This window comes from Parambassis ranga, chromosome 9, assembly GCF_900634625.1.
Source record: "Parambassis ranga chromosome 9, fParRan2.1, whole genome shotgun sequence".
Lineage (NCBI taxonomy): Eukaryota > Metazoa > Chordata > Actinopteri > Ambassidae > Parambassis > Parambassis ranga.
Genome location: NC_041030.1, coordinates 17831111 through 17855352, shown reverse-complemented (window position 1 = coordinate 17855352; position 24242 = coordinate 17831111). Strand labels below are relative to the sequence as shown.

Genomic DNA, 24242 nt, shown 5'->3' with positions numbered 1-24242 from the left:
CAGTGCATATAAGTGTATAGAGAAGAAACTGTTTAAATTAGTCACCAGAACTTTTTTATTTTTTTTAATTTATTTAGTAAAAAATAATTGTGTGTTTTGCACAGGTGTATATCAAGTTGATAATATTACACATGATACAAAAATATGACACGCTAACACACTATGACCAACATAACTTTAAGGAAATGTATACAAGCATTATATAGAAGTACCAGTCCTCCACAGAAGTCACACAGATGTGCCTTCTGCGTGCTTCCTCATGTGCCTTTTCAGAGTAAATGTGTGTGCAAATCTATTTCCACAAGTGCCGCATGTGTACGGCTTCTCACCTGTGTGTGTTCTTGTATGTTTTTTCAGCTCTGTCCTGTCTCTAAATCTCTTCCCACAAGTGTCACAAGAACACAGCTTCTCCCCCGTGTGTGTTTTCATATGTCTTTTCAAAAGGGTAGTGTCTCTGCATCTATAACCGCAGATGCCACAAGAATGTGGCTTCTCCCCTGTGTGGATTCTTTTATGAATGGTTAAGACTGATGGGTGACTAAATGTTTTACTACAGAAGTTACAAGAATATGGCTTCTCCCCTGTGTGGACTCTTTTATGAATTTTCAAAATCGATGCCTGATTGAATCCTTTACCACATAAGTTACAAGAAAATGGCTTCTCACCTGTGTGGATTCTCTCGTGTCTGATCAAACTGTATTGATCTTTAAACCCTTTACCACAGGTTTGACATTTCAAAGAGTTTTTCAAAGTATTACAGGGAATCTTGGGCACAGTGTTACTCTTCATTTTCCAGGGGTGATGTATCGGCAGCGGCTGTGTCTCTTTGTCACTGGATGATACAGCTTGAGTGTGGATTCTCATGTGGGCTGTCAAATTCCCACGAGATCTGAAATCTTTTCCGCATGTTTTGCAAAGGTAAGGCTTCTCGCCTGTGTGTGTCCTTATGTGCCTCCTCAAAGACGATGTATCTGCAAATCTATACCCACAAGTGCTGCAGGAGTACGGCCTCTCCCCGGTGTGCGTTCTCATGTGTCTTTTTAAATACGGAGTGTCTCTGAATCTGTTACCACAGATGTGACAGGAATATGGCTTCTCACCTGTGTGGATCCTTTTATGAATTGTTAATCCTGACATATTTCGAAATCCTCTACCGCAGATGTCACAAGGATGAGGCCTCTCACCGGTGTGGATTCTCTGGTGTCTGACCAAGCTGAACTTACATTTGAATACTTTCTCACAAGTGTCACATTTGAAGGACTTTTCAGTTGTGTCGGTATTGCAGGGATTCTTTAACAAGTCAGAGTTAATTACACTGTTACTATGAATTGTCTCAGTGTGATGAGTCCTTAGTGGATTTGTCTCTGCTGATTCTGAGTCTTCATGCTTTTTACCTCTTTGATCTTGACTTTCAGTTAAAGCTGAGCTGTGATGGAGTAGCTGGCAGAGGGTGTTTGGAGGCGGATCGACACCGACGTGCTGACTGTGCTCTTCATTGCTCTCACCTTCCTCATATGTAAACGTCAGCATGTAGACATCAGTCTCCTGCTTTAATGGAAGCTGCTCTCTGTACTGACTGGTGCAGAGTTCGTCCTGCTCTTCTTTGATCTTTGGAGGTTCCGGGTCCTCTTGGTCCAAGCTGGTGTTCCCGTTCCAGTGTTGCTGGTTAGAGAGATCTTCTTCCTCCTTACAGACATTTTGTTCTGTAGTGAAAAGTCATAAAAGAGATTTTACAGTTAACTTTGCAACACATCTCTCTCATAACATAACCTCTGAGTTGGCTCTGGCAGGACTGTCCATTTTTTCTTTCTTCTTATTAGCTGCTTATTAGCTTCTTCAAACTAGCTGCGTTTTAGCATCTTTCCACCTTTTCCATCAATGAAGCCAGATAGTTCCACCTTTTATGTTACTACTGCAACTATGAGGAAAAACTAAGCAGATATTAATATAATATTGTAATGTAAAATATTCAGTTTCATATTTTCTACAGACAAATAATGTTTCACACACCTGGTGTTTGTATGTTTACTTCAGGTTTACAGCTGATATCCAGCAGTCTGCGCTGACGGTTAATCTCTTCCTCGTACTCGGCGACGGTTTCTTCAAAAGCTTTGACTATTTCTTCAGCAGCAGCTTTTAGCCGCTCGCTAACAAAACGACTGAAAAGTTGAACTGAAGCCATTCTTTTGTCTGTCTAGACGAAACATCCATCTACGATTCGAAAACGGTAGTTAGCTACAGTTTATTTGTTCACTTCCGGTAGTGTCACATTATTTACGGTCCGGCAAAAACAAAGACGGCTTTTCTTTCGGCACTCAACTGCAATGGTTCCTCTTCTTTGTTGACCCACTGCCATCATCTAAAGCCGACTCCTGAAGTGTTTATGTTATATTTACTTTGAGCCTCATCAGAATTAGAATCAGAATTACTTTATTTATCCCCGAGGGGAAATTATTTTTTGTTACAGACAAATAGAAATCAAAGTTAAATTGAAATATCTAAATACCTAGATAGCACTTAAATCCCTGAGTTGTATCTAAAAAAGAAAATATTTACTATTGTATAAAAACCTTTACATAGTAAAGAACATGACATGTACCAGTATGAATGTACAGTGTCTGCGTGACTGTTACAGTTCAGGGTTCAGTAGTTTGATTGAGACAGGCAGGAATGACTTCCTGTGTCTCTCAGTGGTGCATTGTGGGAGTCCAAGTCTGTTGCTGAACGAGCTCCTGTAGCTGGTCAGCACAGTGTGGAGCGGGTGAGAGGGACAGTCCCGTATGGTCTTTATTTTGGACAACATCCTCCTCTGACACACCTCTGTCAGAGAGGTCCAGGTCCTCTCCTACAACATGGCCGCCTTCCTGATGATTCTGTTGAGTCTGTTGATGTCCCGCACCCTCAGACTGCTGCCACAGCAGACAACAGCATCACTATTGTTCTGTACCACCACACATCTCTTTCCTTCATCATGCCCCTACTGTAGCTAAGTAGTAAATGTTAAGTCACATATGCATGAAATATCATAAAGCACACATAAATAATACCACAATCTGTTTTTTTTTTTTTTATTTTAATGAAGTGCTCACAATTTCTTACAATATCAATGCTCAACTTTAGAAAGTGTATTGAGTTGCATTCCATGATTGCAAAGGCACTTCATTTAGTGTTTATGTTGCGCCAACCAAGTTAAAAAATTATGATAAAAAATATATACAACAACAGAAAAAAATTAAAAACAATTTGTTTTTGAAAAACGTTTCTCAGAATGTGACATCAGTTTTCCCACAACACTGGATCTTCAACATCAAAGGTAGTGCATACAATTTCTAAAATATATATATTCACTTAAGAGGTGCCCTATTTACATTTGTACCAACTGTTACTGACTAAAAGTGTATATAGAGAAAATGTCAATGCGCCGCAAAAAACTTTAGCCTCGTCGACACCTGGACTACATTTTCTGGACATCAGCTGGTGGTCCTATGATTTTAATCACACTGAACAATAAACTATCCTGCCAGCTTCCTAGTGTGGATTCTAAAGTGCATTTGATGTGTGAAAACAGAGCATGACTTTCTAGAGAATTCACAGCAAGCAAGGACGTGAGCTGAGTTCTACTGTAGTAACTACACAATAATCAAATGCATTTTTTAAGATGTGGGAGTAAGAATTATTGATTAGTTGTTAATGTACTACTATGACAAACTACATTATTGTGACATCTTGGTAATATGAAGAAAAAATAGACGTATCTGTGGGTTCTTGTGTTCCCAGTATAAACTGCAACCTCTTGCACACTTTACAAACACAGTTTCACTTCACTGTATGGCATGATTTATCCTGTGATTCAACAAAAGCTGTCTGACGGCACGTGACGTGGCTCCAGTGTGGGATTTTAGCTGGACCAACCAATCATCACATCTCTCCCACATGTTTCAGGAGACTAATTCTTCTCACCTGCATGGATTCTAGAATGTTTTTTCAAGTTTGACAAGTCACAAAATCGTTTCCCACAGATGTTACAAATATACGGCTTCTCACCTGTGTGCGTTCTCAGATGCCGTCTCATAGTGGATGTGTCTGCAAATCTGTGCTCACAGAACTCGCAGGAATACGGCCTCTCTCCTGTATGGATTCTTTTGTGAACTTTTAGAGTTGATGACTGATTGAATCTTTTGCCGCAGATGTTACAAGAGTATGGCTTCTCACCTGTGTGGATTCTCTGATGTCTGACAATTTTTGACCTGTCCTTAAATACTTTCCCGCAAAATTCACATTTTAAAGACTTTTTGTTCGTAGTGCTGGAATTCTGTATGGTGGTAGAGTTGATCACACTGTGACTTTTGTTGGTGTGATGTTTCCTCTGTGGTTTTGTTGCTGAATCTTCGCGCTCTTCTTGTCTGTGGTCTTCAGCTTCAGCTAAATACGAGTTGTGAGGAAGGACCTGGTGGTCAGTGTTTGTCTCTGGAAACTCAGAGCTTTTAAATGGTGTGTTGTCTGCTGAATCGGCAACATGAGCGCCACCCAGATACAGAGCTTGGATATCACCGTGGTCATTATGTACATGAGCCAGCATGAAGAACTCAGGCTCCTGCTTCAGTGCGAGCTGGGCTCCGTTCTGACTGATGCAGAGTTCTTCCTGTTCCTCTTTAAACTGTGCAGGTTCTGGCTCCTCCTGGTCCAAACTGGAATCCGTGTCTTGGTTGTAGAGTTGTTGGTCTTCAAGAATCTCTTCCTCCTCTTCCTCATCACCATCATCATCATCATCATAATGCTGCTGATGGAATTCTGCAGGCGGAGGCAACACAATCATTACAAACATGACAAAAATATGTTTTCTGGCATAAAAAACATTCACCACTTCTTATATGCTATAAAAACATAAAATATAAGCCACAATACTCCGTTAATTAAAACTCATTGAGGTTGAACAGACCTATTTTGCGTAACTTTATTTTGGATTTCCAAGAGATATCCAGTAGTCTGCGCTGACGGCTGATCTCCTCCTCGTACTCGACGATAGTTTCTTCAAAAGCTTTGAATATTTCTTCAGCAGCAACAGCCAGTCGCTCATTTACATAATGTCTCAAACAATCCACGGAATCCATTCTTGTGTAGTTGCAGGTATAATATCTATCGAGGACTGGAAGGTAGCGACGTTTCTAGCAGCGTTTTCGTTTACTTCCGCCGGAGTCACACCGTTTAAGGTCCGGTAGCGAAAAGGAGTTAATATATATCGTTCCGCTCGTAATTACTGTGGTAAAGTACAAGTACGGCAGTTAAGAGTTATAAAATTGCTCGACTGCCTCCTTCTGTCTTTAATCACCTTTAACATCGTGCAGTTTATTCTATAAAGTGATAATAAAGACATTTTGAGGCTCTAAATAAAATTTGCTTGTACTCAAAAACCTGAACATTCACTCTCTCCTCTTCAGTGTGCCAGCAGCACACTCACACACCTCTTTAACCATTTTTTATTTATTTGGGACAAACCTTTTCCACAAAAATATATTTACCCCTAATTATCCTTCTCATCTTTTCACAGGTGTCTTTTTAGCCATGCTAGATTTGTGTTGTTGTATATTTCAATGAGATGTCTTATGTTATGAGTTCACCGCATTGCATGTCACATGTGTATAAAGTTTTAACTCATTCTGAGGAAAACAAATCTCAAACATTATATTTTATTGTTCACATACATCACATGAGTGTTAAGGCCTGATGCAGTCTTAGCAATCTGAGTGCATATTGTATCAAACAACATGAACTCTACCTTGATTAACAGAATAAATTTGCTGAGTTAGATTTCAGAGTGAAACTAATATTTTTTACATTATATTCTTTAGTTGTGGATACTTATGCAATCATTTACCTTATATATGTATCAATATTAATCTGAATAACTAAATTAAATATTTTTATTAAAGCAAAAATCTGTGTGTTGTCCAAAACAGATAATGTACAGTGTGTCTCCAAAGCCCAAAAAATTGTATCTATCTATCTAAATTCTACAATCACAAAAATAAATAACATGAAAACAATATTGTAGTCGTTAGGATACCAGCATGAGTGTTCAACGTTACTCATCTTAAAATGTACAGTTTACACCTAACAGTACAGAAAGTGCATATAAATAAATACTTTTTTTAGAAACTACAGTATGCCTTCACGTTAGACCAATGTGTGAGAGTTAAATATTGTGTAATAGCAAATATTGTTAGAAACACAAATGTAAAATTGACAGCAGTGAAATTAAACAGATTTCTGAAGGCATAATGTAAAAAGTTAGTGTTCAGGTAAACACCTGGTGAGCTCTTTTGAACTGACGTCTCTGTAGATACATCCATCAATAATTAGAGTAGGTACTCGGGTGGGCTAACAGAACCAAAGTCTTACCCACTTGTTTTACATGAATATGTCTTTTCACAGGAATGGATTTTTTGGTGCTTTCTAAGATCTGAAATTTCATAAAATCTTTTGCCACAGGTGCTGCAGAGGTAAGGTCTCTCACCCGTGTGTCTTCTTGTGTGCCTTTTCAAAGACGATGCATCTGTAAATCTGTTCCCACAGATGCTGCAAAAGTATGGCTTCTCACCTGTGTGGATTTTTTTATGAACGTTCAGTCCTGATGTCTGAGTGAATTTTTTACCACAGACGTCACAACAATATGGCCTCTCACCTGTGTGGATCCTCAGGTGTCTGATCAGTTTGGACTTTTCCTTAAATATTTTTCCACACGTGTCACATTTGAAAACCCTTTTACCTGTACTGGTACTACATTGCATCTTTGAAATGGCAGAGCTAATCGCACTGTTACTGTGAAACTTGTGGATTTTTTTATGAACATTTAATCCGGATGTCTGAGTGAATCTTTTACCACAGATGTCACAACAATATGGTCTCTCACCTGTGTGAATCCGCTGGTGTCTGACCAATTTGGACTTTTCCTTAAAAACCTTTCCACAAGTGTCACATTTAAAGGCTCTTTTAACTGGATCAGTATTGCATGGAATCTTTAACATGACATAGTTGATTACCCCATTACTTTGAATTGTGTTGCTGTGATCTGTCCCTGGGTTTGTCGTTGTTACTGAATCTTGATGCTTTTCTCCTCTGTGATCTTGACTCTCAGTTAGATGAGAGCTGTGAGGGAGGAGATTGTGGTCAGTGTTCAAAGCCAATACCTCAGAGCTTTTATCCGGTGTGTTGTACGCAGTCTCTTTCTCTGCTGTTCTCTGAGTTTCATCAAGAATCAAGCACAGAGTCTGATCTTCCCTGGGGTCACCTTCATCATAAGCAGGAGTCAGCATAATGTCATCAGTCTCCTCCTTCAGCACAAGCTGCTCTCTGTCTTCAGTGGTGCAGAGCTCCTCCTGTTCCTCTTTAATCTGAGGAGGTTCCGGGTCCTCTTCCTCGAAACTGGAAGTTCTTTCCTGGTTACAGAATTGCTGGCCGGAGAGATCATCTTCCTCTTCCTCCTCCTCCTCCTCTTTAAAGTCATGTTGCTCTGAGAGCTCTGGTGAGAAAGGGAGAAAGAAAATACTGCTAATGTGATGACGGGAACAAATGTGTTCATCCATCTCTCAACTACTGAGATCACATTTATACACCCTCTCTGATTGCACACACACATACACATTTGACAGCTATCTTGTTGTTGTCAAAGTACCTAATGATGACTTAAGCTGCTTTTACAATTGTGCTGTTATTAACTGAATAAATTACCAAGCTTGATGTTCAGCTCATAGCTTCTATTCACAGCTGCTGCAGGTGAGACTTACAGCTGAGTATTTTCATATGCTTCTCCATTGGCTGACTCCTGAACTGATTGTGAAACACTGAGGCTAAGGGAGTCAAAATGCAGTATGTTGTATTTTAACAACAGTGAATGTGATATTGTCCACATTGCCAATACAGCTGCCAATACAAACACTTTAGATTGATGCTAAATGTGCCGCTACAGTACAGAAATCTGTGCACACAGTAACTGCATGAGGACTAATAATGTCCAAACCTGTTGTATTTTATTACGTTTTGACGAGTGCAGTCATGAGCAGAACGAACATAAATAAATAAATTGTGTAAGTTTTAAGATCGAAAATGAGTCCTCTAACATTTTTTCATTATTATTTTTTTATTTTACAGACCTATTCTGCGTATTTTTATTTCAGGTTTCAAAGCGATATCCAGCAGTTTGCGCTGGCGGCTGATCTCTTCTTCGTACTCAACGATGGTGTCTTCAAAAGCTCTGAATATTTCTTCAGCAGCAACAGCTAGCCGCTCGTTGACAAAATGTCGCAAACACTGAGCTGAAGGCATGGCTACTCCGTGAAAACGAAATATTTATCCAGGATTCAGCGAGGAGGAAGGCGACAAACAGCTTCCTTGTTTACTTCCGCTGGGTGTCACACTTTTAAGGTCCGGCGGTGAACGTGAGCTCACTTTCATGTCCGCATTCATTTTGAAGACAAAACTGCATCTATCTAAACAGGAACACTCAGGTACTTTCTCTGTACTTCAACAGCTAAAACTCAGCTGTGGTATTTAATGAAATGTGTATGAACTTAAGGCACGTAAAGAACAGTTTCTTATATATTGTGATAGGATAGTAGGAAACATGAACATAAGCCTTATTGTCATTTTATTACATATATAAATGTAAAACATCTTCCAAAATATAGGATGGATACAAAATTGAACATCAGAAAATCATATCTTTTCTTTTATTCAAATTCACAAATGCACGTCAGTGTCAGAGTTTCATCTGTGGATAATCAACACCTCCAGTAGGTGAGCCGGTAGCTCTGAAATAAAATGCTATGAATGAATACCACACTATAAAGAACTGGACTTCATCATGAGGACTCCTGCTTTTCTTTGTCTAAAAAGAAATATATTGCATCCTTAGATTTCTGTGTGATTCTGGCATTTTTACTGTTATCATCTGTCACAAAATGTATGAGGTCAACATTTTATTACCATTTATTTACAGTATATTTACATCAGTGAATATTATTGCATTTTTACTGTTAAAGACAATAGTGGCATCACTGTTTAAATATAAAATATAACTAAAAGGAGTATAATTAATTTAAAAACATACAATGTAAAGTGTTTTTCTGTTTCACCTCTACAACCCCAAAAAAGTCTTTGGGGCCAGAATAAACCCTATTTTACAAACAGTGTCTGTATGTGGTGTTAAAACATGTGTCACACTGATGTGGTTCCTGTGTGGCTCTTCATGTGGACTGACAGGCCAACACGAAGCCTGAAGTCTTTCCCACACACATTACAAGAATACGGCTTTTCCCCAGTATGAATTCTTGTGTGTTTTTTCAAGTTGGACAGCTGACAAAATCTTGTCCCACACGTTGTGCAAACGTAAGGTTTTTCTCCTGTGTGGCTTCTCATGTGCCTTTTTAAAGTTGATAGGTCACCAAAGCTGTTTCCACAAGTGTTGCAAAGATACGGCTTCTCCCCTGTGTGGATTCTTTCATGGATTTTTAGGGCCGTTGTCTGATTGAATCTTTTGCCACACACCTCACAAGAATATGGCTTCTCGCCTGTGTGGATCCTCTGGTGTCTGACAATTTTGGACTTGTCCTTAAATACTTTCCCACAGGTGCCACATTTGAAAAAGTTTTTACCTGTTTCTGTATTAGAGGGATTTTCTGATGTGGTAGAGACGATCACACTGTGACTTGTGTTGGTTTGATGTATCCTCTGTGGGTTTTTCTCTGTGGCTGTAGCTGATGCTGAGTCCCCAGGCTTTTCTTCTCTGCGATCTTCAGGCTGTTTTTTTGATCCACTCTGAGTTTCATCTGGATTTGAGCATGTCGTCTTTTCTTCACTGCTGTCATCACCCTCATAGGTAAAAGCTACAATAACCGAATCACTGTCCTGCTGTCTTATCTGACTGACACAAAGTTCCTCCTGTTCTTCTTTAATCTGTGAAGATTCCGGGCCCTGTTGGCCCAATCTGGAGTTCCTGTTTTGGTTACTGGGTTGTTGGTGAGGAAGAATCGTGTCCCTCTTGGATACATGCTCCTGTGGGAGCTCTGGAAGTTAAAGCAATGCAAGAAATCAGTTACTAACGTGATATTAAAAATAAATCTGTGCTATTTCCAGAGAGGCTGTGACAACAGTGTCAGCAAAGGGACGAACTGTAACCAACTCTGACAGAAAATACTTTGACATAAAATTAGACACTGGTCCATTGACACCAGGACAGGGACGCCAGGAAATCTAGTGCATATGTATTCCCACCACAGCTTTAGGAAGAGCTTTCATCTAAGCAGCTAAATCTAGATTGGAACCATCAGAATCAAACATGACTCAAGATATACGGTAATTTATTTTTAGACCATTGAGGTTTTACATACCTGTCCGGTGCACCTTTGCTTGAGGCGTCGAAGCGATATCCAGCAGTCTACGCTGACGGTTTAACTCTTCTTCGTATTCGAAGATAGTTTCCTCAAAAGCTCTGAATATTTCTTCAGCAGCAGCTGTTAGCCTCTCATTGAGGAAATGTCTGAAATACTGAGCTGAAGGCATTCTTACTTCTTTACAAGTGATTTATGTACGAGTTGACGTTGATATTTAGGACTTCTTCGTTTACTTCCGGTTACGTCTTCTTCTACTAATTTTTTGACGGAGCAGGAGCATTAAAATTCAGTGCTGCCACCTACCGACGAAGAGACGTCTAACACCTACATCATAGATGCAATATGATGAAAAATTCTGTTTATACGATAGAAAAAAAAACAAATGACAACAATGCAGTTTTAAACACATGACATCACGATATGTGAAAATATTCTGCAGTCATTTATATTTACAGTAGACACATTACCGCGATGATTAACTTCATAGTTCTTCTGTGAATCTCTTTATTGAATTGTTAAACAGCTCAATAAGCAGACATAAATATTCTTATGGAAAGTCTTTGAAAAAATAAATAAAGCAAGAAAAAAAAATACATCTTTGAGACTCTAGTTGTAAGATTGTGATTTCAACTCAACCGGAGTCTTAGTCTATACATCTGAACTCTCTCACATGTGTTTTACAAATACAAAGTCATACACCTGTATGTAATGTCATATGTTTCGCCAAGCGATATGCGACAATGAATCCTTTCCCACAAGTGTCACATCGATACGGCTTCCTAACAGCGTGGGTTCTCATGTGGACTGAAACGCCACTACAAGATCTGAACTCTTTCCCACACAATTTGCAAAAATAAGGTTTTTCACCGGTGTGAATTCTTGTGTGATTTTGTAAGTGTGTCAGCTGGAAAAATCTTCTCCCACACATGTTGCAAAGGTAAGGCCTCTCACCTGTGTGTGTTCTGATGTGCCTTTTCAAAGAGGACGCGTCTCTGAATCTGGTCTCACACGTGTTACAAGAATACGGCTTTTCACCCGAGTGGATTCTCTGGTGTCTGATCAGTTTGGATTTTTGCTTGAGTACTTTACCACAAGTGTCACATTTAAAACCCCTTTTGCCTGTGTGTTTTAACACAGTGGAAGTGATCACGTTGTTACTGTGCACCGTGTTGGTGTGATGTGTGTTTGTCTGTGTGCTTCCTGTTGATTCTGTGTCACCATGTGTTTGTCCTCTGTAATCTTGGCTCTCAGATAAATAAGAATGGTAAGAGATGAGCCGGCCATCATCACTGTTGTGTTCTGGTACCTCAGAACTTGGAAATGATATGTTGTGTACAGACTCATTCTCTGATGCACTCTGAGTTGCATCGAGATTCACGTACGGAGTCTGAGCTTCTCTCTGCGCACCTTCCTCATAAGAAACAGAAAATGTAATGGTGTTGTTGTCCTGCTTCAGTACACTCTGCTCTCTGTCCACACTGACGTAGAGATCCTCCTGTTCCTCTTTAATGTGGGAATATAGGTCCTCTTGGTGCTCACAGGAGCTCCTCTCCTGGTTACAGAGTCGCTGGTCAGAAATAACCTCCTGCTCCTCCTTCCAGTCATTTTGCTGTGAAAGCTCTGGACAGAAAAGCAACACAAGATTTAGTTTGGGATAAATCTATTTGAGTAATCAATTACACGTTGAACAAATATGGGTTCCAAAAAAAACATGATTTTCTGTTATTTTAAGATCAGATAAGATTGTACGGACCTATTCTGTGTAACTTCACTTCAGGTTTCAGAGCGATATCCAGCAGCTTGCGCTGACGGCTGATCTCTTCCTCGTACTCGCCGATAGTTTCTTCAAAGATCTTAAATATTTCTTCAGCAGCTGCAGTTAGCCGCTCGTTGACAAAATGTTTAAAGTACTGAACTGAAGGCATTATTGCTACAAGAAACGTGAAGCATTTATCCACGATTTAACTGTGACGAGACCTCTGTCAGTTTTGTTTACTTCCGCTGTTACACTTTTAAGGTCCGGCAGTGCAACATAATTCGTTTTTCGTTCCGCATTTCTTTGAGGTCAATCATCCGCTTTGCTTATTATTGTGAATGAAAATATGTGAGCTGAAGTAACTTAAAAATGTAAATCAGCAAATATACATATATTAAGGTATAAAACATTAAAGTTTCTAGATTGTGATAGCAAAAGCAGTGGATTAACCATGAAGACAACATATATTTGTCAGTGTACAGCATGAATCTAGATTTTTCTCATACGATTTAAAACAATTTTTTAGAAAAAAACCTTTATAACAATACCCAGTAGCACCTGTCCTGTCCTACCCTGCCTCTGACCAACCAACATCTGGGATAAGCTCTACCCCTAGAGGATAAAGTGGGTTAAGACAATGGATTGACAAAATAAAAGATTACATTTAGAGAAATGTTTATTAAGCGTTAATAAAGATCAACACATGCATCACTTTAAAGGCATTAGTTCACACTGTTGGTTAGTTGAAAGAGTTATTCTAGGGATATGGTGACCATGGTAATAATTTAAAGAATATTAAATATATTTAATAAAGTATTTCTGATTCTGATTTTAGTTTCAGTTATGGAACCAAAAGCCGTTGATAAATGTGATGGCAAAATTTCAATAAACACAAATATTAAAAGACATGCTTTAGTACTCTAACATGGTTTTTTCGAATTCTCTAACTATTTCTTCAGCAGCAGCGGTTATTCGATCTTTGAAACACTGGACTGAAGGCATTGTTGTGTCAAAAATAAGAAATACCTACAGATTCTAGTGGGGTATATGCTTCTTTTAAGTTTATTAGCGGTTGGCAGCCAAATTGAGAGGTGCATTACCGCCACCTACTGGACTGGAGTGGACAGGAGATTCGACAGAAAAAAACTTTATAAACCTAAATTCTATTTCATATCCCTGTGATTTTAGGATACTTCATTAATAGACCTCTTGGCTTTCTAGAAGTTTCAGCTTCAAGAGAAAAGTTATGTTAAGATTTATTATCTTGCACAAGAGGGAGATCATACAGAGTCCAGTCCCTGGCTGGGGATGTCCAGAGAGAAAAAAAAACAAAGTGTTTATATACCAAGATCACTGCGTCCCATTACAATGTTGTTCAGCATAATTTGTCTTCAGTGTTGTGGTAGAACCTCTCTGTACAAGGCTGGGTCCAATGGGGTTAAACATAAAGTAAAACTCGTCTCTAACAAACTTACATTTTTTAACAAAGGCTTCGTGCTAGCGAAGCCTTATCTAGTGTCCTTGAAGACAGGTGCTGACAGGTGCTCACACACACACACACACACACACACACACACACACAGTGGAAACAGAGCAAACAGTAAGTAAAGTAAACAGTAAGTAATTGTTACCATCACAGCGGTTTAATCAAACACATGGTGGCAACAAGAATACAAAATCTTATTTGTAAATTGTGCAAAAAAATGCATTGTACATCTTTTTTAAATGACTTTTTCAATTCTGGTTATTCAAAGGTTTTTGATAACATTGCAGTGGCAGCAACACATCATGTACATGTTCAAAACATAACAATAAAGTCTGTTAAAGTTACAATCATTACAGAAAATAAAACACACAAATTTAAGAACAAAAAGAACTCTGTGGGTGCCTGTGTGTGTTTCACTCTACTGAAACATCACATACATATTGTACAAATGCAAGGTCACCTCCCTGCATGTGATGTTATGTTTCTTCAAACGATGTGCAAAGTGTCCCTGCAGAGTATATTTCTTCACATTTGTCACGCTAATGGTGCCTTGGGGTGGGTTTTTATGTGGGCTGAGAAATCACAGCGAAATCTGAAATCTTTTTTACACACTTTGCAAGAATATGGCTTCTCCCCTGTATGAATCCTAGTGTGCCCCTTCAAGTGGGACCGCTCTGTAAATCTTTTTCCACACATGTTACAACAATAGGGCTTCATCCCTGTGTGCGTTTTGATATGTCGTCTCAAATCAAACGCATCCCGGAAAGTTTTTTTACAGTCGTTGCAAGAAAAGGGCTTCACACCCGTGTGGATTCTCTGGTGTCTCAGCAGTTTGTACTTATCCTTGAGTATTTTCCCGCATGTGTCACATTTTAAAGAACTTTCACCTTTCTCATTGTTACTGGAAATCTGTGGCACGGTGGAGCTAAGTACCCTGTCATTTGGAACTGTGCTGGAATGACGTCTCCGCTGTCGTTTTGGCTTCTTATTTCTAACTGATACTGAGTCTCCATTGTCTGAGGTGTGATGGTCGCCCTGGTGGTCCGTACTTGGTTCTGGAACCTCAGAGTCTTCAACTGTATTCAAGCACACAGTCCGATCTTCACTGCGATCACCTTCCTCATATGTAAAAGTCAGCATAATGTTATCAGTCTCCTGCTTCAGGACAAGCTCCTCTGTGTCTGTGCAGAGTCCTTCCTGTTCCTCTTTAATCTGTGGAGGATCTGGTTCTCCTTGGTCCAAACTGTCTGAGTTTCTCTCCTGGTTACAGAGTTGCCAGTTAGAGAGAACCTCCTCCTTCTCATCCACCTCCTCCTCCTCCTTACAGGCATGTTGCTGTGGGTGCTCTGGCGAGAAAAGAAACACAACAATGGTTCATTAACACAATGTCTTAAAGAAACATGCTGATAATACACCTCCCCCTCAAACTCTGACATGGTCTTTTAAGCAAAAGACTATAGTAAAGAATCTTCACATCTGTTCTTCTGATCTACTTTTTTCCAGTATTGTGTGGTGCTGGCGATCTAAGTAAGTTCAGTGTGTAGTTTGTTTTCTGTTCCAGCAGACAGACAAGTCTTACAAAATAATGCTGTTGGGACGTCTGGAGGACTGATAGAACAGCAACCACATCTCCCAAATACTTAGCTTGAATGTATATTCACAGCGTATAGCCTCTGCCCACTATTCAGCTAGTGTAATAGTCACTGTGTGACTCAGCCACATGATGAAATGATCCATCTTGCGTCCTGAAAAACTTTTTTTGCTTTAAACGATCACTCAGCGTCTAAATTTTCTTTTGCCTTTATCAACTTTTTAAACTTTTTTTTATACCGTTTAAGTCACTGTAAACCACAAACATTTGAGTATGTATTTAGATTTTACTGACCTAGTTTGTGTAGCCGCACTACAGGTTTCAAAGCGACATCGAGCAGTCTGCGCTGGCGGTTTATCTCTTCTTCATACTCGACGATGTTTTTTTCAAACTCTCTGAATATTTCTTGAGCCGCAGCGGTTAGTCGCTCGTTGAAAAACTGTCTGAAACACTCAAGTGAAGGCATGATTAAAAAAAACAAAAGCAAGAACTGTTTCTACGGTTCTGTAGTTGTAGCTTCACGCCGCACATCTGTTTATTTCCGCGATGTGTCCCACTGCTAAGTTCCGGTGTTGTGGAGGTTAGGCAACTTGGTTCCGCTTTCTTCTTCTTCTATCATTTTAAACTTCAGGTATAATTCTGCGCTGTAGAGAGCCTGACAAACAACATTATGTTGGTGTAGACGTTTTTTTTTTAATTTATTCAATAGAATTGTATATGAAAATGGTAAATTTAAACTTTCTGGTATATTATGATAAAAAACGATAAACTCTAAAGATGTTTAATACCATCATTAAGTGATACCAGTTTTGGCAAAAAAATAAAATTGTTTGATTTTAAAAAAGCAATTTAAATACTAGCCAGGGCTCGACATCAACGGTTGCCTGCAGGGTCAATAAATTCTGTGGTTAAATGAAGTTTTATTATGCTATTATTATTAAGTTATTATGCGGCTGCCCAGCCAGGCAAGTGAAAATAAAAGAAATGTATTTGCACTCTATTTATGTGTGATGGATCTGCAAATCATTGAACAGAAACCTCCCCTCACTTTAGTTTATGTCACAAAATAGACACACAAATGATTTTTTACATGCTTGTATGTGTCTTTCAATGACCTGGATGTTAGAGTGTCTTTGGGTTTATAAAACAACACATACCTAGAACACTATACCCATCACATCTCCCTGCCCTTTTTCTAAATCTAAATCTAAAACTGTGGCTACTGGATAATCAAACACATCGTCATACATTTCACCAGTGGCCATGGAATCATATTACTTTGCTTGCTTTGTTAATGCTTACATGTTTTTGCCTGCATTTATGTAATTAGTATAAAAATCAATAGGCCATCATTTTCTATTTTAGACATGCAGGTCTGTTTTGGTTTTTCTCTTTTTTTCAAAAAATAGAGGACAAATAAATTTTCACTCCCCTCACACTCAGCGGGATAAAGTCCATCCTATCTGCAAACATTAATGAGTAACCTTTACAATGACTGTTTCTTAATAGGAGGCGAGCAGCAGCTGCTCTTCATTTGATGCGAGGATTTTCCCCTCCATTATTCTTAAGCCGTACAGAGAACCCAGGATCTACAGAACTTTTTAGAGAAGCTCACTGAATTCATGTGTAAAGAGAAGGCAGACGGTTTTATTTAAAAACTCTTTTAAGGGAGTAGGATGATGAAACAGGTGTTAATTGGGATCCTGTGCGGTGGTGGTGTACTGACCATAGGTATCCTAATTGGTCACTATGGTATCGCCAAAAGCAGCAATCCGGCACCATCCTGGGTGAACGATGTGACGAAGGATGTGGATGAGAGCCTCATTCAGAGGTTCATGTCCGAGGTGGATAATATGCAGATTCAGGAAAACCTAAGGTCAGTTGATTGATGCAGCAAGAAGCATCTCCATTGTCTAATTAAAATGAACATCTTCACATATAGAATCACAGGGGATCATCAATAACATCACTGCATATGTATAATTGTGGAGCTTCACTCATGACCCCTGAAAATCAATGGTTCTCTATCCTCAGAGAGTTGACTAGAGTGCCCCACATGGCTACCACACCTGGAGATGAGCAGACGGTGCAGTTAATGCTAAAGAGGTGGCAGGACCCCGAAACCGGCCTGGATGAGGCCTGGAGAGAGGAATACATGGTCTACCTGTCCTTTCCCGACGCCAAGAACCCCAATAAGGTCACTGTAGGTGAGTCAAATGGTTGTAGAATATAATCGCATCCAAAACAAATTTTGCCTAATCTCCATTATTGCATCATTGTGTCTAACACTGAGGACTTCTTGAATCTGCCATTGTGAGTTTCAAGTCACCGTACATTGATCATTTCAGTGAGCCCATCTGACACGGTGCTGTACACAGTTAGAGAAAAAGAGAAGCCGTATCATCCAGACCAAGAGGATCCGGAGGTGGTGCAGCCATATGCAGCATATGGCCCTGCAGGACACACAAAGGTAAGGGACTCTCCTAAAGTCTGTTTAAACTTCCTTTAAATGTAATTTGACTTTATTGTGTTTTAGAAGAAACATCCACCAGTTTATTGCATGATTGTGCACAGATGAGTTTTTAAAGTCTGTTTTTATGGGAATTTTATGATATAGAAGTGGTTCAGTGAAACCATAAAGATCACATGATGGTCACTGACTTACTGACCTTTGAAGTCCTCACTTACATATTCTGACTGTTATTCATTCATTGCATGGCATGTATTTGACCTTTGAAGCTTTCTACTTGACTCTAACGATCATCTTAGAATTTCAGAAAGATGAGAAATTCCAACCCCGTCCTTCAAACTATGATTAAGTATGATTACCACCACTCAAACACACTTATTTAGGACCAGAATGGTGCCATCTTCAAGGCCATTGTCTTATCAAGCACTGATAAGATAACAAGCCATGTGGATTAACAAACCAACATGAGTCAATCTGTTAAGACTCACAATGGCTTGGTGATAAATCCATCTATTTAATAAAGTTGGATATAAAGGGGAGGCAATGATAAGAAAAGCAAATGATTAATGTTATTTAATAAAATCTGTGTCAATCCAAATCTGTAATCTGGCTCAGTGGTAGAGCAGGGTTGACCAGAAGGTTGGTGGTTCCCTCCCTAGTCATTGTTGTGTGTCCTTGGGCAAGGCACTTTACCTGCATTGCCTCCAGTGCACTCATTGGTGTGTGGTGCTACTTGCTGGCAGCCTTAAGCAATTTCCCTTCTGGGATTATTAAAGTATAATAAAAAAAAATCTGTTTTCAAAATGGTGCTGTAAAAAGATCGAATCAGCTTTGGCATCACCTGATGTTGTTTTAGCTGCTGTCATTGACAGTGTTAATTTTTTTGATGGATTTCAGGGAAAACTGGTTTATGCCAATCAGGGGAAACCCAGTGACTACCAGCATTTGAACGAGACGATGGATCTCAGAGGAACCATCGCTATCACCAGATATGGTGGAGCAGGAAGAGCAGCCAAGGTAAGTTGCACTGACACTGTCATTGTTATGTTATCTTGTCCTGAAGAGATCAAACATCACTGCTAAAAGTGAGGGCAATAAGCATCATTATGCTCATATTAATCTGTCTCACACCCCTTTTAGAGATAGTGAAAGGAAAGACAAACATGCTACAGTGCAATTACTGTCCAATCAGAGCAATTGTTCTGTTGCAAGAGAGGTTAATTTTTAACCCAATAAAAAGACTAGAGCTTTTTATACTTCACAAATAACCCATGTAAGTAGAATGTTTTCCACTTAATATCAGACACAGGTGTACAAAATGTACATGTATAAAAGCCCAAATTTGGTCAGTAACACCTTCACGATGGGCCTTAGGTGTTACAGCCCTCATATAACCCATTGTGGCACAAGGCACATCTTCATTGTGCATGTGTCATTGTTGTGCTCAGGCCATAAATGCAGCACCCTACGGTGTGATTGGCGTGCTGGTCTACACCGACCCTCTGGACATCAACGACGGCCTCATGTCAGACATCAATGAGACGTATCCTCACTCCTGGTACCTGCCGCCCTCTGGTGTGGAGAGAGGTTCCTTTAACACTCACTTTGGAGACATGCTCACACCCTACCTGGCTGCTAAAGGTAAGCTGTGACGCCCACACTCTATGACTAATACTAATCTTGCTTTAACACTCATCAAATATTTTGCAGAGGAAACCTACAGAATCCCAACCGAGGATATCACAGGGATTCCTCCTATTCCAATCCAACCAATCGGATTTGAGGATGCATACATATTAATTTGGTTTGTGGTGACACCAATCGGCTTGTGAGGATTTGTATGGACCAACATGGTGGATCGTGATTTTAGTCCACATTTTTTTTCATTGGTCCTTTCAGTGAGCTGGACGGAGCTGCAGCTCCCAGTCAGTGGCAGGGAGGATTCAACTGTACCTACAACTATGGTGGTCCGGGGTTCAAGCACACATCTGCTTTCAACAACAGGTAGTGACAAAGAATGATGAAACCTTTAATTCATCATTGATCATTGTTTTACTCATCTATTTATTTATCTATTTATTTTGGTGCTACAAAAACAGAAGTTGTATCTCTTTAAGTTTATTGGAACTTGACTCTCTATTGCAGTGATGTGAAACTGGACATCTTCAACTTTGAAGAGGTGAAAAACTCCTCCAACGTGATGGGGATTATCAGAGGAAGTGTTGAGCCAGGTGAGACTGTTCGTTCAGTTCAAATCAGTAATTCAATTTAGCTTGTATTTATTCTGTGTGTGTGTGTGTGTGCGCACAGACAGGTATGTGATCTATGGGAACCACAGGGACAGCTGGGTTCATGGTGCCATCGATCCGAGCAGCGGGACATCAGTCATGCTGGAACTGACCAGAGTTCTGGGCAAAATGGTGAAACAGGGTGAGACGAAACTGATCAGGAATGAGAGGATGAGTTTGTAATTGTTTTAGTCATAGTGCTGGAGAAAGAGTTCATCTCTGCACCTGTCTATATGGCAGGGACATGGAGGCCCAGGAGGTCCATCATCTTTGGAAGCTGGGGGGCTGAGGAGTTCGGCCTCATCGGATCTGCAGAGTACACAGAGGTGATATTAAATATCCACTTATTCTAGCATCAAGTTATGTTTTTCTCTGTCCAGGGACAAAGACATTGTATTAAAAGCTACATTTATACATACTAATATTAGCCAAACTTGATCCTGTCTCCTTCAGCAATACTTCACCATGCTCAGTGAACGCACCGTTGCGTACATTAATGTGGACATAGCTGTCTTTGGTAAGAAGTCTCACACACTTACCGAAAAATAATGGACAAAAATAACTTTTCTCACCATAATCCCTTTTTTTCTGCACTCCTCAGCCAATGCAACTCTCCGAGCTTCAGGAATGCCATCAGTGCAGGACGTCATCTTTACAGCCACAAAACAGGTGAGTCACTCACAAAAACCATCTCCTGTCACTCCAAAATGGCTGCCCATACAACACCCAGCATCTGTTACCTACCTCCAGGTAGATGCACCTGGACTCGACTCCACGTCTGTGTACGACAACTGGATACGGTTTGCCAACAGGACCAGCCCGGCACATGGAGTCATTCCGAGGTAATTAACCACACTCACACCTCTTTAAACATCACAATACGCACGCATACAGTGATGGAAGCTGTTTTGTCTTCTTTCAACAGTGTCGGATATCTGTCAGGAGCAGGGAGTGATTATGCTGCTTTTGTCCATTACCTGGGAATCACCTCCATGGATATTTCATACACATATGACAGAGTATGGAGAAGTTTCTGGCCTAATTGTTGCTAAATGAATAGTGGCACAGTAGAAAACTACCTAACTATATTTTTCTTCTTACAGACTAAAACGAATGCTCGGATTTACCCTGCATATCACACTGCATACGACACCTTTAACTACGCCTCAACATTTATTGATCCTGGTAAGACATGATGGTCCTTGTCCTTTGTATTTGTCACACATTTTAGCATTTCTTGCTGAGTAAATCTATCACAATGCTTTATATCATGCTGGTTTTTTGTTGTAAAACTGAGAGGACTTCCTCCTTTTGCAGGATTTGTCAGTCACCAAGCCGTCGCCAGGACAGCAGGAAATGTCCTGGTACGACTGGCTGACAGTTTGCTGCTGCCAATAAACTGCAGTGACTATGCTGAAAGTCTGGAGGACTACCTCAACACAGCGGTGAACCTGTATCAGACCCAACTTCAAGCCAGAAAAATCTCCATGGGTAAGAGATGTTTTTAATCCAGATCTCATAACATAAGCAGGACTTTCACTGAGTGGCTGCCATAATCTGTATCTTTCATCAGAACCTCTAAAACAAGCTGTGACCAGATTTCGCAATGTAGCTGGTCATTTGGACCACATGATTCGCACTTCTGACCTGGCAAATGAAACGTAGGTGCACGTGCTATATGTACAGACGTGTTATTGTCTCTGCTGCTGTCTTTCACTCATCATGTGGCTTCTGTTAGGCCGCTCAAGGTCAGAAGGATCAATGACCAACTCATGTTGCTGGACAGAGCTTTCTTGAACCCTCTGGCCTTCCCAGAAAAATATGCATACAGGTAAGAGGATGGTGTCTCAGCTGCATGGCCATGTTGGCCCTCAGTCATCTCTGGGTGTTTACTCACCACAAATTCACCCAACTACAGGCTCATAAATCAAAGTGTAAATAGAGGGACAGGATGAGGGGAGACCTGAGCCCTGTAGACACACAACTTTAGGACAGTGTAAATAAATAACAGTCTGTGTGTGTGGGTTGGAGGGTTAGAAAGGTGAGCAAGGTAAAGCATGGGTATATGTAGAGCTACATGCATTGTAAGGTTTAATAGTGGTCTTCGCTGATCTCATCTGTGGCAGACACAAGTCAAGAATCTTGTAATTTTTATTTTGGCCTTCTGACTTTACGACCAGTGCATTTCAGGAATGACTGGGTAAATAGAGGGATAGGATGAGGGGAGACATCCTGTAGCCCTCTGCTTCTTGTGTCATTGTTGTCTCACCCGTTGCTTTGGTGTGTGCTACACAGGCATGTGATCTGGGCTTCGAGTAGTGCAGGCAAGGCCACTTTCCCAGGTCTAGCTGATGCTTATGCCAGGGCTGAGACATCAGGACTGGACAGTGACTGGAACAAAGTGCACTACCACCTGTCAGTACTCAGCCAAGCCATCGACGGTGCTGCCAGCACACTAGTTGATGTCATATAGGCACAAATAAGGATGAAGTAACTCAATTTAATCATAATGTTGGTGAACTGTATGTAATAATTTACTAGTAAGGAAACAATCCTCAACAAACAATAAAAACTAGTCATGTCTTTATCTTTGTCACAGGTGAAAATATTTAAATATTGTGTATCTATTTTATTAAAGCACTTCATTAAAGAGTTATTGTTTCCACAGCTAAAGTTTGGTTTGTGTTTAATTATGAAGTGAGTGAGTGTATGTGCTGGGTGAGTGTAGATATAAGGAAATCAGCAGTATTGATTTGTCACTACGTTGATCATTCAGGATTTTAACAGCAGTGACAAGGCTGACCAACGGTGTGTACTTTATAAACCTCCGTTGCATGTTGTGCCTTTCTGCAGACCTGCAGGTGGAGCTGCAGTACTTTCTCCTGCCACCAGGGGTCAGAAAATACTTTGACACAAAGTTAGCATTTGGAATTTCAAGTGTCAAAAGCTGAGTGACAGCAGAAGCTATAAACCCAGTTAATTAGGCACATAATAATAATAATAATAATAATAATAATAATACATGTAATATAGTACCTGTTGTCCTCCTAAAACATAATCCTGTAGCCTATTTTTAAAAAAAATGTGAAGAAAGAAAGAAAAACGGTCCTTCTCTGGCTTTATTGGTTCTGTACTGTCTGCTTTTCAGGTTGTCTTGTAAACACAGGTCTCTCTGGGACTGGTGGTTTTGTCCATCCCCCTCTACTCTGGTTAAAGTTTACAGTGTCACACCCATCTGAGCCCTGTAGACACACAACTTTAGGACAGTGTAAATGAATAACAGTCTGTTTGTGTGGGTTGGAGGGTTAGACACATGATGATGGAATCCTTTTGTCCTAATAACATCTAAAGCATGGGCATATGTAGAGCTACATGTCTTTGTAAGGTTTAACAGACGCCTTCCAAACATGGAAATTGACTGTCAAACTGTCGAATGGACAAAACATACTGTACACTGATCTAATCCATGGTAGACACAAGACTAGTATCTTTTTATTTTGGTGTTCTGACCTTATGACCAGTGTATTTCAGGAATAATGGGGTATTTTGTTGGCCACACACACATAGATGCTTCTCAGTATTTTTAGTAGAGGAACACTTATAGACCCTGGATTTATTTTCTGCTCTTCAGCAGGGCGAGTGGTTTCAGTGGGTCAGCACAGGGCCAAAGGGAAAACCGTGTTACAGCATGATACGGCTTATTCTACATTTGATCAGAATCAGAGTTAATTTCCAGGAATGCACATGGCCACTGTCAGGATGACACAAATTTTCTTTCATTACAACACACGCGCACATAATCATCAAAGCTCATGCCTGATGATGATGCCTGTGAATAAACAACTTACATAAGCTTGTGGGAACATTACCTTCTTTGGGAACCGGTCATGTTATTGATCATGCTTTATCATTGCAGATAATTCCCATGTGTTATGCAACATTGTAACCAAATTCTGGTTGTCAATAATTCTGCTAAAGTCAGACGCTAATCATGTCAAATGTAAAACATGTTTTTCCTATTTAGGCTCTCCTGTAAACACAAGCCTCTCAGAGAGGACTGCTGGTACACGTTCGCAGTGCTAGTCACACATTAACTCTGCATTTAATCTGGTTATTAGGGTGAGAATGTATAATTTCCAGCTCTGCAATAATCTTTTCAGAAAGAAAATGAAATGACTTTTCTCCTGACCCACTTTCATTTTGTCCAATGTAGCTGTCAATCAAAGGCAACAACAAGGATGGGCTGACTCGCCAGTCGCAGAG

At 40.0% G+C, this 24242-nt stretch overlaps 6 protein-coding genes across 8 annotated transcripts; 1 reads left to right on the top strand and 5 right to left on the bottom strand.

The window, feature by feature from the left end:
• Nucleotides 1–131: 131 nt before the first annotated feature.
• On the bottom strand, nt 132–2254 carry LOC114441730 (zinc finger protein 2 homolog). Its single transcript, XM_028414787.1, has 2 exons — nt 2011–2254; nt 132–1703 (listed from the first exon to the last, which is right to left on the bottom strand). Exons 1-2 carry the CDS (start codon nt 2180–2182, stop codon nt 229–231), a joined length of 1647 nt encoding a protein of 548 aa, XP_028270588.1. The 5' UTR covers nt 2183–2254; the 3' UTR covers nt 132–228.
• A 1235-nt stretch (nt 2255–3489) lies between these two features.
• Nucleotides 3490–5190, bottom strand: LOC114441732 (zinc finger protein 347-like). 3 transcript variants are annotated; one of them, XM_028414790.1, is made up of 3 exons: nt 4940–5190; nt 4045–4791; nt 3490–3971 (listed from the first exon to the last, which is right to left on the bottom strand). In XM_028414790.1, the coding sequence occupies exons 1-3, from the start codon at nt 5109–5111 to the stop codon at nt 3919–3921; spliced, it is 972 nt and encodes a 323-aa protein (XP_028270591.1). In that variant the 5' UTR covers nt 5112–5190; the 3' UTR covers nt 3490–3918. The 3 variants fall into 3 exon arrangements, with proteins under 3 accessions (XP_028270591.1, XP_028270592.1, XP_028270590.1); XM_028414791.1 differs by having other exon boundaries at nt 3490–3960; XM_028414789.1 differs by having other exon boundaries at nt 3490–4791.
• A 631-nt stretch (nt 5191–5821) lies between these two features.
• On the bottom strand, nt 5822–8387 carry LOC114441731 (zinc finger protein 397-like). The gene is made up of 2 exons (XM_028414788.1): nt 8151–8387; nt 5822–7519 (listed from the first exon to the last, which is right to left on the bottom strand). The coding sequence occupies exons 1-2, from the start codon at nt 8320–8322 to the stop codon at nt 6396–6398; spliced, it is 1296 nt and encodes a 431-aa protein (XP_028270589.1). The 5' UTR covers nt 8323–8387; the 3' UTR covers nt 5822–6395.
• A 388-nt stretch (nt 8388–8775) lies between these two features.
• On the bottom strand, nt 8776–12392 carry LOC114441192 (zinc finger protein 70-like). The gene is made up of 4 exons (XM_028413993.1): nt 12142–12392; nt 11088–12008; nt 10386–10571; nt 8776–10061 (listed from the first exon to the last, which is right to left on the bottom strand). Exons 1-4 carry the CDS (start codon nt 12311–12313, stop codon nt 9214–9216), a joined length of 2127 nt encoding a protein of 708 aa, XP_028269794.1. The 5' UTR covers nt 12314–12392; the 3' UTR covers nt 8776–9213.
• A 1499-nt stretch (nt 12393–13891) lies between these two features.
• LOC114441734 (zinc finger protein 665-like) lies at nt 13892–15760 on the bottom strand. Its single transcript, XM_028414792.1, has 2 exons — nt 15516–15760; nt 13892–14976 (listed from the first exon to the last, which is right to left on the bottom strand). The coding sequence occupies exons 1-2, from the start codon at nt 15685–15687 to the stop codon at nt 14165–14167; spliced, it is 984 nt and encodes a 327-aa protein (XP_028270593.1). The 5' UTR covers nt 15688–15760; the 3' UTR covers nt 13892–14164.
• Nucleotides 15761–16735: 975 nt separating this feature from the next.
• On the top strand, nt 16736–22646 carry naaladl1 (N-acetylated alpha-linked acidic dipeptidase like 1). Its single transcript, XM_028414580.1, has 19 exons — nt 16736–17097; nt 17256–17428; nt 17570–17691; nt 18589–18708; nt 19140–19332; nt 19402–19495; nt 19591–19695; nt 19837–19922; nt 20002–20121; nt 20220–20305; nt 20433–20496; nt 20581–20648; nt 20730–20821; nt 20905–20998; nt 21083–21164; nt 21297–21470; nt 21553–21640; nt 21718–21810; nt 22275–22646. The coding sequence occupies exons 1-19, from the start codon at nt 16898–16900 to the stop codon at nt 22450–22452; spliced, it is 2232 nt and encodes a 743-aa protein (XP_028270381.1). The 5' UTR covers nt 16736–16897; the 3' UTR covers nt 22453–22646.
• Nucleotides 22647–24242: the final 1596 nt, after the last annotated feature.

What these genes read in the sequence shown, in the direction of transcription:
- LOC114441730 (XM_028414787.1), bottom strand. Translation starts at nt 2,182, where the DNA reads ATGGCTTCAGTTCAACTTTTCAGTCGTTTTGTTAGCGAGCGGCTAAAA. An exon ending in AGTAAACATACAAACACCAG is followed by an intron (nt 1,704 to 2,010) that starts GTGTGTGAAACA and finishes TTTTCACTACAG; the next exon opens with AACAAAATGTCTGTAAGGAG.
- LOC114441734 (XM_028414792.1), bottom strand. Translation starts at nt 15,687, where the DNA reads ATGCCTTCACTTGAGTGTTTCAGACAGTTTTTCAACGAGCGACTAACC. An exon ending in AGTGCGGCTACACAAACTAG is followed by an intron (nt 14,977 to 15,515) that starts GTCAGTAAAATC and finishes TTTTCTCGCCAG; the next exon opens with AGCACCCACAGCAACATGCC.
- LOC114441732 (XM_028414789.1), bottom strand. Translation starts at nt 5,111, where the DNA reads ATGGATTCCGTGGATTGTTTGAGACATTATGTAAATGAGCGACTGGCT. An exon ending in AATAAAGTTACGCAAAATAG is followed by an intron (nt 4,792 to 4,939) that starts GTCTGTTCAACC and finishes CTCCGCCTGCAG; the next exon opens with AATTCCATCAGCAGCATTAT.
- naaladl1 (XM_028414580.1), top strand. Translation starts at nt 16,898, where the DNA reads ATGATGAAACAGGTGTTAATTGGGATCCTGTGCGGTGGTGGTGTACTG. An exon ending in CAGATTCAGGAAAACCTAAG is followed by an intron (nt 17,098 to 17,255) that starts GTCAGTTGATTG and finishes CTCTATCCTCAG; the next exon opens with AGAGTTGACTAGAGTGCCCC. An exon ending in CTCAACATTTATTGATCCTG is followed by an intron (nt 21,165 to 21,296) that starts GTAAGACATGAT and finishes CTCCTTTTGCAG; the next exon opens with GATTTGTCAGTCACCAAGCC.
- LOC114441731 (XM_028414788.1), bottom strand. Translation starts at nt 8,322, where the DNA reads ATGCCTTCAGCTCAGTGTTTGCGACATTTTGTCAACGAGCGGCTAGCT. An exon ending in AATAAAAATACGCAGAATAG is followed by an intron (nt 7,520 to 8,150) that starts GTCTGTAAAATA and finishes CTTTCTCACCAG; the next exon opens with AGCTCTCAGAGCAACATGAC.
- LOC114441192 (XM_028413993.1), bottom strand. Translation starts at nt 12,313, where the DNA reads ATGCCTTCAGTTCAGTACTTTAAACATTTTGTCAACGAGCGGCTAACT. An exon ending in ACATATGACATTACATACAG is followed by an intron (nt 10,572 to 11,087) that starts GTGTATGACTTT and finishes CATAAATCACTT; the next exon opens with GTAAAGAAGTAAGAATGCCT. An exon ending in AGCAAAGGTGCACCGGACAG is followed by an intron (nt 10,062 to 10,385) that starts GTATGTAAAACC and finishes TTTAACTTCCAG; the next exon opens with AGCTCCCACAGGAGCATGTA.